The 14,527-nt window shown below is 40.8% G+C and overlaps 1 protein-coding gene across 1 annotated transcript; it reads left to right on the top strand.

Moving 5' to 3' along the window:
• Window positions 1-316: 316 nt before the first annotated feature.
• On the top strand, window positions 317-4,099 carry LOC109476376. Its single transcript, XM_019777310.1, has 4 exons — window positions 317-558; window positions 1,227-1,267; window positions 1,739-1,851; window positions 3,613-4,099. The coding sequence occupies exons 1-4, from the start codon at window positions 501-503 to the stop codon at window positions 3,731-3,733; spliced, it is 333 nt and encodes a 110-aa protein (XP_019632869.1). The 5' UTR covers window positions 317-500; the 3' UTR covers window positions 3,734-4,099.
• Window positions 4,100-14,527: the final 10,428 nt, after the last annotated feature.

Raw genomic sequence — 14,527 nt, 5'->3', positions numbered from 1 at the left:
CTTTTTTTTTCAAAATCAGGCGAAAATTAATGCGCTCGCTAATGTCATCCATAAAAATTACTTGCTGTGGCCCAAGATAAAGTCAATGTTCCTACTGTGAAACTTCGATGTGAGACCTAAAACAACTCCGGTATGATACCAGTGCCGAACACTTTTTTCCAAAAATATATTTAAAAAAAGACGCCAATATTTCTAAACCTCCATAAATACATCCTCAAACGAGAAAATTGTCATGAATGTAAAAATAACAACAAGATTTGTTTGAAATTATCTTCAGTAATTTTCCATTGGCCATATGACGTCATCTTCACAACCACCCAGTTTCAGTGAACACGTACAGACGAGGATTTGGACGCTCTGTGGAAAATTGTTCAAAATCATTATTCTTTCCATTATTGCGGGCAAGTTTTCGTCAAAATATGCAGTAAAGGTCTTCTACAACTGGCAGATTGAAAAATTACGGGGCATTTTACGGTAATTTTACCAAAAAGACAACGACAATGCAGGGAAGACCGGACAACTGTGCAGCCGGGCCGAGTTTTACGTGGTGTGACGTAGGTAAGATTGTTGAAGACTCCTCTGCCATTTCTGAGCGAAATATTTAGCGTAGAAGTACCTTTAGTGTGTTCACAACAGTCTAGAACATGTTCTTCGTATGTTTGTCTTGAAATTCTGTGGTAATTTTCTGTCCTGTTGAGATATTTTTCATGGCAATTTCTGGGGAAAACTCGGCAGACATGCCTCTTGTTAACATTTGGCGCAGCTCGAGTTTCTGTCGTTTGACGACATAAATTTACCTCGAGTCTACTTATTTTGCGCACAAAAGTCGATAACACGATCTTAGGGACCTAAGCAATGGATGCTGAGGAAATGTTTTGTGTTTTTGGTATCTTTTCACGTGATAATATGTGAAAATGTCAAGCAGGACGTCATAGTAATTTAACATATGAATCTCGGCGGCCAGGTTTTTGGTGGGTAAAATGTTTAAGTAGCATGTTTAACAGGCTTGAAATACTGGGTGCATGTGCACCTTCGTGCATCCAAAATTGCAGATGTGCACCCATTTTTTTTCTGTGGGTGCACTGGTGCACCCAAATATTTTTGTAGGTATTTTTGTACATATTAAATGTATACAGTAATACTCGATATTCTTGGCATTTAAGTGTCAGAAAATCTTTGTTGTACTTGTTTAAAGTACAAGATTTTGAAGTTAGCTCACATTTCAGATTCAAGCTCAGAAGAGGAGCAAGTAAGCCTGCAATTACTGGTAGGTTTTGTGCACCCAAAAAATTTTTGTGCACCTAAATTTTTTTAGGTTAGGTGCACCAGTGCACCTATTCCCAAAAATGAATTTCGAGCCGTGTCGAGTCTAGTTATTTTGCGCACAAAAGTCGATAACACAATCTTAGTGACCTAAGCAATGAATGCTGAGGAAATGTTTTGTGTTTTTGGTACCTTTTCACGTGATAATATGTGAAAATGTCAAGCAGGACGTCATAGTAATTTAACATATGAATCTCAGCGACCAGGTTTTTGGTGGGTAAAATGTTTAAGTAGCATGTTTAACAAACACACGTAATACAACATGCCGGATGTGCAAATCTTATATATACAGAAATTTAGTGTATTAAATATAATTTTCAAATGGACCCCTCAAGTATAAAGCTAAGAAGCTAATGTGAAATATTTAAACAGCTTGATCTTCAGATGCTGTTCAAATTTCTTTTGTTCTTTGCAGGTTTTGACACAACAAGCGGCAAGGAGGGGGCAAGGAATATGCATTGAGCATTTTGAAGGAGACTCCCAGCTAAAAAGAATATTCAGCACCACTACATCCCAGCCTTACAGTTGGTAGGCATGGTCATTTATCACAATAACCGTTTTGTTCACTGCCATTTGCATCTTTTGCATACACAAAAGACTGTCCTTAGTTCTGAACACCATCCACACACAAACATACCAGTCCCTGGTGCTGAACACCATCCACACACACACACAAACATGCCTCTCCTTGGTTCTGAACACCATCCACACAGAAACATGCCTGTCCTTGGTGCTGAACACCATCCACACAAACATGCCTGTCCTTGGTGCTGAACACCATCCACACACAAACATGCCTGTCCCTGGTGCTGAACACAATCCACACAGAAACATGCCTGTCCTTGGTGCTGAACACCATCCACACACAAACATGGCTGTCCCTGGTGCTGAACACAATCCACACAGAAACATGCCTGTCCTTGGTGCTGAACACCATCCACACACAAACATGCCTGTCCTTGGTGCTGAACACCATCCACACACAGGCAGACACACCTGTCCTTGGTGATGAACATCAACCACACATAAACATGCCTGTCATTGGTGCTGAACATCAGCAAAACACAAACACACCTGTCCCTGGTGCTGAACACCATCCACACACAAACACACCTGTCCTTGGTGCTGAACACCATCCACACACAAACACACCTGTCCTTGGTGCTGAACACCATCCACACAGAAACACACCTGTCCTTGGTGCTGAACACCATCCACACACAAACATGCCTGTCCTTGGTGCTGAACACCCTTCACACACAAACACAACTGTCCCTGGTGCTGAACACGATCCACACACAAACACACCTGTCCCTGGTGCTGAACACGATCCACACACAAACACAATTGTCCCTGGTGCTGAAAATACACAATTTTGTAAGACATCCAAGGACAAACAAAAACCCTTTCATTTTTCTTGTAGCACAGTGAAGCCAAATGGAGAGAAGACATACTGCACCGCATATGCCAGCAGGTTTTGCTAGACCATTTCTTACTCATTTAAGAAATACTATAAGCTCTCTTTTACCCATAGCACAGATGATGCCTGAATTGTGCAAAATGCATTGCTGTAAATTGATTCATTAAGTTTGTTTAAGTTTGAAAAAATTCTGTAGTACAGTATAAATACAAAGAAAACAAGTATTCCTAGCACCATGATTTTGTTATGGTGGCTAGATTTGGTAGGCTTTTTTGAGGTCGCCATGAAAATTATAATCACCAGAATCATGTCAAGATTTACAGTATTTTATAATGGCTAGAACATGCAGCAAAAAGTCTTGGTGTAGTTATACCAATATCATCATCATCATTAATCATCATCCAAAGAGTTGAAGCATACAATGTTAGACCTCCACAACTTTCTGTCCTTCATCGCAGTGATAAGTTCCAGGCCCTGCAAGCCTGTTTCAGTTTCTATAAGTTTCTTAAGTGTTACGTTTGGCCGACCAACTCTTCTTTTTGTGTCAGGGTTCCAGAGTAGAAGCCTACCGGCTGGTTCTTCACTACGTACAATATGGCCGGCCAAGCTGAGTCGTCGACATTTAACTACTGTAGTCACATTTGGTAACGAACCATATAACTGTTCATTGGTAGTATGTTTCCACCATGGTGTATTGAAAACCACTCGCAACATCTTTGTGTATGTCCCGTTTAGTTTTCTAGAATGTGACATATTCATAATCCATGATTCTGACCCATACAAAAGGCATAGGTAATGATAACAACAGTTTTTTTTCTATCATATATCATTTTTGGAATAGCTTTTGTTAAATGCTGTGTTAACTACAGGTCCAACGTGTGCACAGCTACAATGTATCTCATTGGCTGCAAACAGCAAGAACACTACCGATGTGGCATGGCATTTGGAGGCAGAATATTGCGCTGCGTTTTGCATATCCTTTCAAGTTGACACTTGTTAATGCATCACTGGCATGTTGTATCCACAGTTTATCCTTTCATCACAATTGTAAGCCTCTTATTTGGAACACAAGTAAGGCCTAGGAAAAATGTTGTGTTTCCTGTTGTTTCAGTCCAGAAAAAAATAGGGTCAGTAGGTAGGTAGTAAAGTAGGTAGTTATCTTTTTTTAGACTTTGGCAATCTCTACATAAGTGATCCAATTAATACCAAGGAGAATAGAATATACCAGTTGGGTACCATTATCATTGCTTCATAACTTTATTGCATGCAAAAGTGTCCTGTTGACTGCCATTTGTGTCACATAATTATTTTTGCAACCTAAACCTCATATTAGCTTTCAACAGTCACTGCTGCTGAAGCATTATGATATTATAATAGTAGATTCAGGACAGAAATTGTGAAATTGAAAAAAAAAAATTATGTGTTTTAGGTGTCCTAGTACAGGGACAAGTGAGATATACGTTACAATTTACAATGTTACAAGTTACAATGTATGACTTTTCAATTATTTTTACATGTTTGACTGATATATGCTTGTATATGGGGCAGCAAATGCAACTATTGCGCCTGCATAAAAGTACATGTTTGACTGATATATGCTTGTATATGGGGCAGCAAATGAAACTATTGCGCCTGCATGAAAGTACATGTTTGACTGATATATGCTTGTATATGGGGCAGCAAATGAAACTATTGCGCCTGCATGAAAGTATGCCAAAAAGAAGACAACTTCAAGGATGAAGCAGAGAAACCTGAGCACTTATAATGGAAAGTTTTTCTCGATACATTTTAGATGTCCCAACTAATCAAGTCTTATTCTCAATTTATATGGCACACATAATGATAAAATGTCTGCTATGATGTATGTAATTGCAACTGATTGCTGTTTTTGGCTTGTATGATCATGTTTGAACAATAGATGGTATCCCAGTATAGGAGCCATATAGAATGTCACATAGAACAGCACCTAAAATCTTCACCCCAGTACAGGGGGCAGGAAAAGACAGCATGGCCTGAGAGTGTGTTTTGTTTCTATGCTCCAGTACAGGAGCAAGAGGCCGACAGTTACATTGATAAAAATGTATAATTGATATAACTAAATATAATTAATATGCACACATGTCGTCTGAGGTAACAGGTGCAGTAACCTGCTGTGCATTTGGATATCAGTGAGTGCCCAGAAATACGTGGTGCTCCAAAACTGGTCAGACGGTAGGCTGTTGTTAGCATCTGTGCGCTATCCCCTGTCGTGAGTGTGAGAGCCCGCGGGAGATCATGTCCTCGTACTGGCTTGGTGGATCGTGCGATCGTACGGAACGATGAGGGTGAAACTTTCACATGCAGGGTGACTTCGGGTCAGGCATTCCAGGGACCGGGCAGGGTGGCCAAGCCCACGGCTTGGAGTGGCGTTTAATGGTCGCACCATCTGGGCCGCATACCTGGATCATACACCCAAATCGTTCATTTTGCCAGTCAATGGACATCGCTGTCCCGTGTTCGCATCAACCGCCTGCGGGTTGATTCCGGACTCATCGCGCCGGGGGCAGAATGATCACGGAAAGCCAGGCAGTCCTGTGCTGGGTACCGCCAGTGGCGAGGCGGTACCGGGGGCTGTTTTGCTGGTTGCGGGTAGTCACCTGTATGTCCCTGAAGTGGATCTGGCTACACTCTTAAAGGTCCTGTACTCACTGGTACACTCTATTAAAAAGAATAATGATATTATTGACAATTGAATTTCTCACGACCTCACGGTGCCATGAGTACTGGGATACTGGGAGTGTGTTAGAGTCGGATTGCACCCGGACATGGGGCATTGGTAACAAATTACCTCCTTTGCCTGTTGGTGGATACGAAGGTGGCGTTCCCAACGAGCGGCTTCGGCCGCTCACCGGGGCGTACGCTGACTGCCCGTTGCATTACTGTCGGTCACTCAGGCATTCGAGCGGCAGTACCGAGCAATCGGTATGGGAGTGACCAGGGAACCCTTTCCTGTTCGAAGGAGTGGCGAAGACCATTGCGAACGCTTAAGCATGCTCCGAGGAAGGGGTGACCTCTGGGTTAGCGTGTGACACCTGAGTGGATGAGGCCGTGGTGGGAGGAGGCCGATTCCCTGGTTGTCGTTCCGGGGTGCTTGTAACCAAATCGACAGGGGCTCTGGCGCACAGTCGGCATAGACACTTAGCTTTAGCTGTAGATCGTGAGGTCGTTACATCATCTGCACTATAATGTTGTGCAAAGTAGGGCTTGGCTGTTAGTCCTGTGGTGGTGCGGAGTAGCCGTGGTGGAGCGAAACCACTGCCACTGTGATTCCCAGCCGCACAGCAGACAAACTGCACTTTAACACCTCAGACTGACATACAGACATCAACCAAAGTTTGGATTAAGTAGAAAGTGATTGACGGCTACCAACTTATAAAAGACAGATATCGCCGTAGTTCTATCCAGGTTGTACATAAAAGATAGATATCGCCGTAGTTCTATCCAGGATATACATAAAAGACAGATATCGCCGTAGGCTACCATGTGCATTATAACTAGAACCTATCATGTGCTATAAAAATCAATTAATTAAACTGAGGTTGATGTCTGCTTAAGCTAATAGATGGTACCCAGTATAGGGGCCAATGAGCCTACAGAATGATTGGCATTATGTTGCCAAGTATAATAGCATCCCAGTACAGGGATGCAATAACCATTTAACTGTGCACTCCAGTATAGGGGGCACCAAACCAGACAATGTGAATGTGATATGTACATGTATGATGACATATTATTGCCTCACTTTTTTGTTTTTGCATCACCATCACTGGTTGCGCCAGGTCATTGACCCCCTGGTCTGTGATTACACCCAGGGAGGGACATTGTCCAGTATTGTAAAAATTTAAGTAGAGGTGATTTTAGATGTTCAAGTATGCAGCAGAAAGTACAAGACAACTTCAAGGCTGAGCGAGAGGATGCAGATATATTTTTCCATATGAACAGATTCTTATTGCTAATGTGCAAGATTCATCGCAGTGGCAACAGTCTGTATCTGTATGGGGGCCCGCAAGCCCTTTTCCGTAGAGCGTAATCGGCCGTTTTAATTCTACGTAGAGCGTAGACGGACTGCTCTAATATTTTTGCGTAGAGCGTATTCGGCGTTTTATTTCTACGTAATACGTTGTGGTCACTTGGAATTTATCATAAAGCGTAATCGAGAGGTTCCGAATTCATCGTAGAGCATTGTCGGGATCCCCCCTTGCAGGCCCTCCTGTATCTGTATAGCCGGTATAACTGCCTTTCGGCGTAACACACCAGCTTTGCAGGCACGCGGCGCGGCGGCAGCTGACTATATTACACCGATCGACTTGTTACACCTAACCCTTGAACTTCTAGCTCTAGACTTTGTTTAAAGCTATCTCTATCTTTAAAGCTAAGTCTAGTGATACACTGAATGCCTCTCAGCAGTGGTGACTGAAAATGACCTCAAATTGTAAAAAAATTGTGAATTTCTTACAATAAATTGGCACAAAATGGCAGCAAACCCACAGACTGCTGTAAATTGTACTGAGGCTGATATTGTTCATTTGCTTGTAATAACCACAACTTATTCTTTTCAGTCAAGATGTCTCAGGTCCTGTACTATCATAATGTTCATTTGATATCTGAGAGTTTCTGCAGAACAAAATGTTCTGTAGCTGTGTTGTATTTAATACAATTGATTGTACACTTCTGTTTGGCCATTCATTTAATCCATGATTTTAGTAGATTGATACAAAAGACTTTCTTACAATTCTCTCTTGCTCCGTAGGGCACTGTGTGCAGCTTTGGATTCGAACCATCAACCTAAGTAGACTAATCCTAAATGCCTTCCTATGTGTAATTCTCACAGACTGTGTGCAGCTTCTCTGGATTCGAACCTGATCAACCTCTAGCTAAGAATGATCCAAAATGCTTAATTCCTTACAATTCTGACTTGGACTGTGTGCAGCTTTGGATTCGAACAATCAACCTCTAGTAGAATGATCCTTATATTTCAATTCTCACTCAGGGCACTGTGTGCATCACTACGGATTCAGACCATCAACCTCTAGTAGACTGATTAACAAATGCTTTCCTCACTATTCTGATTTAGGGCACTGTGTGCAGCTTCTTTAGATTTGAACCATCAACCTTAAGTAGAATGATCTTAATGCTTTCCTTACAATCCTGACTTTGGGCACTGTGTACATTTTCTTCGGATTCAAACCATCAATGATGGTAACCTCTAGTAAAATTATCAAAAATGCTTTCTTGACAATTCTGACTTATGTAGGGCATTGCATGCAGCTTATCTTTGGATGCAGACCATCAACCTGTAGTAGAATTCATAATCCAAAATGCTTTCCTTACAGTTCTCACATAGGGCAACCACAGTGTGCAGATTCTGTGGATTCAAACCATCAACCTCTAGTAGAATGATCCAAAATGCTTTCCTTACCATTCTGATGTAGGGCACTGTATGCAGCTTCTTTGGATTCAAGCCATCAACCTCTAGAATTTATAATCCAAAATGCCTGATTGTTTTGTTTTTCAGCTTTTGAAGCAACAATCTTGTGAAAACTTTGTTAAGATAAACTGTAAGTAATTTGTGCAGTCTGTGGGTTCAGGACACTTCAGGTTTTCCATATATTCTATTTCCTTACCCCCACCCTCTTACTAGCCAGCTTCCAGGACAGTGATGCAAGTATCAGGAATGGTTGGTATGGGTATTGAGCACAGGGCTGGACATGGTACTTTGCATTTCTTGATATGCTTAAAAATGCCTTTTCATGGTAAGGATCACTGAGGATTCTAATACTTTGACTTTATGACAATTTTTACATCCCTTGTAAACGGTAGTCAAGCGCAATGTTTTCTCGCAATTTATTCTCGTACTATTTTAATGTAGATCAAATCGTTTTCGTGTCTCATTAGCTGCCCTTAAGTACAGGGGAGGCCAGTCTAGATCAGTATAGTGTTTATAGTACCAGTGGTTTATGTTTTTGTACCATGTCCAGTTACCTTGTGCAACATGGTAAGTAAAACCGAAGACTGTGGCAGCAAGACAGGTGGTCCCAGGACAGGTGAAACAGGTGGTCCCAGGACAGGTGTCTCCGACTACAAGGTGGCTTGATGGAGGGCGGAGGTCATCAACAGTCATCAAGGTCAGGGTTCGAACCTGAACCCCTTGGCCTGTGTGCCTGTGTCATTCATTGATTAGTTAGATTTAGATATAGGCAGGGCCAAAAAAGGACAATTCCATTAGATAGCATAGGAGGAAAGTTGGCATCAAACTTTCTTGAAACTTGGATTAAAAGGTTCTAAACTGATTTTAAAAATTCCCCCTGACCCCAAATATTGCCTTAAAACTTAATTTGATACACAAATTCTAACCAGAAAATTGCACCTCTCTACCAAATTTGCCTTAAACCTGTTTCTTAAAACTTTGGTTAAAGGTTCTAAGCTGAAAAAATTCCCCCCACCTAAAATATTGTCTTCTGCTTCTTGAAAGTCTTAAGTAGAAAATTCCAACCAGATATTGTCTTAAACCTGTTTCTTGAAACTTTGATAAAATGTTCAAAGCTGATTTAAAAAAAATTCCCCCAAATCTTGCCTTAAAACACCTGCTCCTTTTAGAGTCCTTATCATTAATTAATTGTCAACCAAATATTGCCTTAAGCCTGTATCTTAAAACTTAAAAAAAACTTCCCCACCCCAAATATTGCCTGAAGCCTGTATCTTAAAACTTAAAAAAAACTTTCCCACCCCAAATATTGCCTTAAGCCTGTGTCTTAAAACTTTAAAAAAAACTTCCCCACCCCAAATATTGCCTTAAGCCTGTGTCTTAAAACTTTAAAAACTTCCCCACACCAAATATTGCCTTAAGCCTGTATCTTAAAACTTAAAAAAACTTCCCCACACCAAATATTGCCTTAAGCCTGTATCTTAAAACTTATAAAAAAAACTTCCCCATCCCAAACATTGCTTTAAGCTTCCAAAGTTCCCCACACCAAATATTGCCTTAAGCCTGTATCTTAAAACTTGAAAAATACTTCCCCACCCCGAATATTGCCTTAAGCCTGTATCTTAAAACTTAAAAAAACTTCCCCACCCCAAATATTGCCTTAAGCCTGTATCTTAAAACTTAAAAAAAACCTTCCCCACCCCAAATATTGCCTTGAGCCTGTCTTAAAACTTAAAAAACTTCCCCACCCCAAATATTGCCTTAACCTTAAGACTCCTTTCCCTCATAAATTCTTAGCAAAAATTTGCCCCTCCCATCTAAGCAAACAAGTGTCCCTCCGCCATCAAATATTGCCTGTAAACACATGGTAAAGATAACCCCTTATTACCCATAAACATTGCCTTAAAACAGTAGCCAAAACACGGTAATCCGACGGTCTCACGGCGCCACCTAGCGTTATTAATCAGAATTGCAACACGTACATCCAGGCTCGTACTTCAGTATGTAAGGTAGAAGTGCGCAGTGCTTGCCGCTCGTATGCGGCCTTTCTCGGCTTTTTCTTCCCAAAATTAACGGCAAATATTTCCTTAGGCCTGTTTAGACACTTGGAAGAAAAGTTATAATCAAATAATTTCCCCCTAAACATCACCTTGTATCTTCCATATCTCGACTCTTCAGGGTTCTAAGAAATTGCCCCCTTAAATATAGCCTTAAAACTTTCATATCTCAACTGTGATAAACCTCCTTAAATATTGTCTTAATACTTGCATATCTTGACTATGGTTCTAACTAGAATAGCCAGCTCCCTTATATGGGCTTCGAACCTCTGTTCCTTGAAACTCTTCGTTAAAACATTCTTAACAGATAATGGCCACAAAACATTGCGTTAAAGTCTTGAATCCTTAATACTTTTCTTTAAAAAGCTTTAAAATAAATGTCCCTCCGCCAAATATTGCCTGAAAACACCTGAGACTTCCTGATGGTAAACATAACCCCATACCCATAAACATTGCCCTAACACGGTAATCCGACGGTCTCACAGCGCCACCTCGCGTTATTAATCAGAATTGCAACACGTACATCCAGGCTCGTACTTCAGTATGTAAGGTAGAAGTGCACAGTGCTTGCCGCTCGTATGCGGCATTTCTCGCCTTTTCCTTCCCAGAATTAATGGCAAATATCTCCTTAGGCCTGTTCCTTGAAACTTTCATTTAAAGGTTCTAATCTGATTTAAAAAAAAAAAAACACCCCAAATATTGCCTTAACCTTAAGACTCCTTTCCCTGATAAGTTCTTAGCAAAAATTTGCCCCTCCAGTCTAAGTAGTGCCTTAAACCTCCAGTTTATGGAGACACTTAGGAAGAAAGGTTATAAACAAATTATTCCCCCGTAAACATCACCTTGTATCTTCCATATCTCGACTCTTAAGAGTTCTAAGACATTGCCCCCTTAAATATCGCCTTAAAACTTTCATATCTCAACTGTGATAACCCTCCTTAAATATTGCCTTAATACTTCCATATCTTGACTACGGTTCTAACTAGAATAGCCAGCTTCCTTATATGGGCTTCGAACCCCTGTTCCTTGCAACTCTTCGTTAAAACGTTCTTAGAAAAGAAGATAATGGCCCAAAACATTGCGTTAAAGTCTTGAATCCTTAATACTTAAGTTTAAAAAGCTTTGAAATAAATGTCCCTCCGCCACCAAATATTGCCTGAGAACACTTGAGACTTCTTGATGGTTAAGATAACCCCATACCCATAAACATTGCCCTAACACGGTAATCCGACGGTCTCACAGCGCCACCTCGCGTTATTAATCAGAATTGCAACACGTACTTCCAGGCTCGTACTTCAGTATGTAAGGTAGAAGTGCACAGTGCTTGCCGCTCGTATGCGGCATTTCTCGCCTTTTCCTTCCCAGAATTAATGGAAAATATCTCCTGAGGCCTGTTCCTTGAAACTTTGATTTAAAGGTTCTAATCTGATTAAAAAAACTCCCCCAACCCCAAATATTTCCTTAACCTTAAGACTCCTTTCCCTGATAAGTTCTTAGCAAAAAATTGCCCCTCCCATCCAAGTATTACCTTATACCTCCAGTTTATGGAGACACTTAGGAAGAAAAGTTATAAACAAATAATTCCCCCGTAAACATCACCTTGTATCTTCCATATCTCGACTCTTAAGAGTTCTAAGACATTGCCCCCTTAAATATCGCCTTAAAACTTTCATATCTCAACTGTGATAACCCTCCTTAAATATTGCCTTAATACTTCCATATCTTGACTATAGTTCTAACTGTTCCTTGCAACTCTTCATTAAAACGTTCTTAACAGATAATGGCCACAAAACTGGTGTGTTACGCCGAAAGGCGGTTATACCGGCTATACAGATACAGATACAGAAAACATTGCGTTAAAGTGAATCCTTAATACTTTCCTTTAAAAAGCTCTAAAATAAATGTCCCTCCGCCACCAAACATTGCCTGAAAACACCTGAGACTTCTTGATGGTTAAGATAACCCTATACTCATAAACATTGCCTTAACACGGTAATCCGACGGTCTCACAGCGCCACCTCGCGTTATTAATCAGAATTGCAACACGTACTTCCATGCTCGTACTTCAGTATGTAAGGTAGAAGCGTACAGCGCTTGCCGCTCGTATGCGGCATTTCTCGCCTTTTTCTTCCCAAAATTAACGGCAAATATCTCCGTAGGCCTGTTCCTTGAAACTTTGATTTAAAGGTTCTAATCTGATTAAAAAAACTCCCCCAACCCCAAATATTGCCTTAACCTTAAGACTCCTTTCCCTGATAAGCAAGGTCTCAGCAGAAAATTGCCCCTCCCATCCAAGTATTGCCTTATACCTCCAGTTTATGGAGACACTTAGGAAGAAAAGTTATAATCAAATAATTCCCCCGTAAACATCACCTTGTATCTTCCATATCTCGACTCTTAAGGGTTCTAAGAAATTGCCCCTTAAATATCGCCTTAAAACTTTCACATCTCAACACTCCTTAAATATTGCCTTAATACTTCCATATCTTGACTATGGTTCTAACTAGAATAGCCAGCTCCCTTATATGGGCTGTTCCTTGAAACTCTTCTTTAAAACGTTCTTATCCCAAAACATTGCGTTAAAGTCTTGAATCCTTAATACTTATCTTTAAAAAGCTCTAAAATAAATGTCCCTCCGCCAAATATTGCCTGAGACTTCCTGATGGTAAAGATAACTCCATACCCATAAACATTGCCTTAACACGGTAATCCGACGGTCTCACAGCGCCACCTAGCGTTATTAATCAGAATTGCAACACGTACTTCCAGGCTCGTACTTCAGTATGTAAGGTAGAAGCGTACAGTGCTTGCCGCTCGTATGCGGCATTTCTCGGCCTTTTCTTCCCAAAATTAATGACAAATATTGCCGTAAGCCTGTTTCTTGAAACTGTGATTTAAATGTTATAATCTAAGATAAACTCCCCCATCACTAAATATTGCCTTAACCTTAAGACTCCTTTCCCTGATAAGTTCTTAGCAAAAAATTGCCCCTCCCATCCAAGTATTGCCTTATACCTCCAGTATATGGAGACAGGCATAAAAGCTATAATCAGATAATTCCTCCGTAAACATCACCTTAATGGCCCCAAAACATCGCGGATAAGTACTGTGTTCTGCTACCGTAAGGTCATTCACCTTTGGGCAATGACATGTGAGTGACCGAGTGGCATGCCGGGATAGTATCAAACTTCATATTAAAAACACATCGTATCAACGTTTGTTCATATCATATTTACATGCAAACCGTTTTTTTTTAATTGAAAATCTTAGAGAGCATTTTCAAATCAATGGTCCCACGTATCTCTGCCGATATATAACCACGTAACACACCAGCTTCGCAGGCACGCGGCGCGGCTTGTTACACCTAACCTCTGAACATCGATGACTTTAAACATTTATCTATTGAAATGACGATGCATGCCCCTACTGTACTTGGTGACACCGAGTGCCACTCTGTGATAGTTTCTACGGAAGAATGAGTTTTTGAACACCTCAATCCTTGGTTGCTAATTCTGGTACTTGAAGGTATGACCATGGAGGTAAAAGAGAGAAAGGAGGGAGCACGTATTTAGCACCCGCCGCGGCCTTTTGTTTTTCTACCTCCATGGTATGACCGAGATTATTTCTTGTTCTTTTTTAGCTGGTATTAGGTGTCTTTACTACTAACTTGCAAATGTAGTTAGTACATACTATACATCTACTAGTTTATTAGTCATTTTGTACAATCGTAGTGACTGCAATAGTAACACACGGCTCGGTCTGTGTGTAAACAGCAAATTAATCTTATCACGATCGATCTCTTGTACAGCAGAGTATAAATATGAAAGAAAATTCCAGATTGTTTTCCGCCATTTGAACTGCTCCACCCTAACCATTAGTCCACCATTGTTTATGCTAAATCGTGCGAAACAAATAGATTTCTACCACTCGCAAAAAGATATCTTGGCGGGCAGACTCTTTGAAAAAAACGGAATAAAAACAGTTCACGGGCGAATTTAAACAGTCTGGTAACAATTTGATTGAAATAAAAACATCTGGCAGGGTTTTATAAGTACAAAGGCAACAAACAAGTGCGTAGTAATTGGTGCATTGTGAGCGAGGGGGACAAAATGGCGGCGGGCTCATGAATATGCAAATTTCCTCCGGGCGCCCCCGTGCGATCGTCTTTTCACGTCCCGTTGTTGATGCTAGATGCAAATCAGACAAACTCCGCTGTTTTATCTGTTCTTGGATCTGTGGTAAATTTGTAGTACTAATAGCTCT

The sequence above is a fragment of the Branchiostoma belcheri genome, unplaced genomic scaffold, assembly GCF_001625305.1.
Source record: "Branchiostoma belcheri isolate BF01 breed outbred unplaced genomic scaffold, Haploidv18h27 scaffold37, whole genome shotgun sequence".
In the NCBI taxonomy this organism is placed as follows: Eukaryota; Metazoa; Chordata; class Leptocardii; order Amphioxiformes; family Branchiostomatidae; genus Branchiostoma; species Branchiostoma belcheri.
Note: the sequence above shows the minus strand (reverse complement) of the source record. Positions and strands in the feature narration are given on the sequence as shown.

Coding starts and splice junctions, on each gene's coding strand:
- LOC109476376 (XM_019777310.1), top strand. CDS start 501: ATGCAGGGAAGACCGGACAACTGTGCAGCCGGGCCGAGTTTTACGTGG. Junction 559..1,226: donor TTTTACGTGGTGTGACGTAG/GTAAGATTGTTG, acceptor CTCACATTTCAG/ATTCAAGCTCAGAAGAGGAG. Junction 1,268..1,738: donor AAGTAAGCCTGCAATTACTG/GTAGGTTTTGTG, acceptor TGTTCTTTGCAG/GTTTTGACACAACAAGCGGC.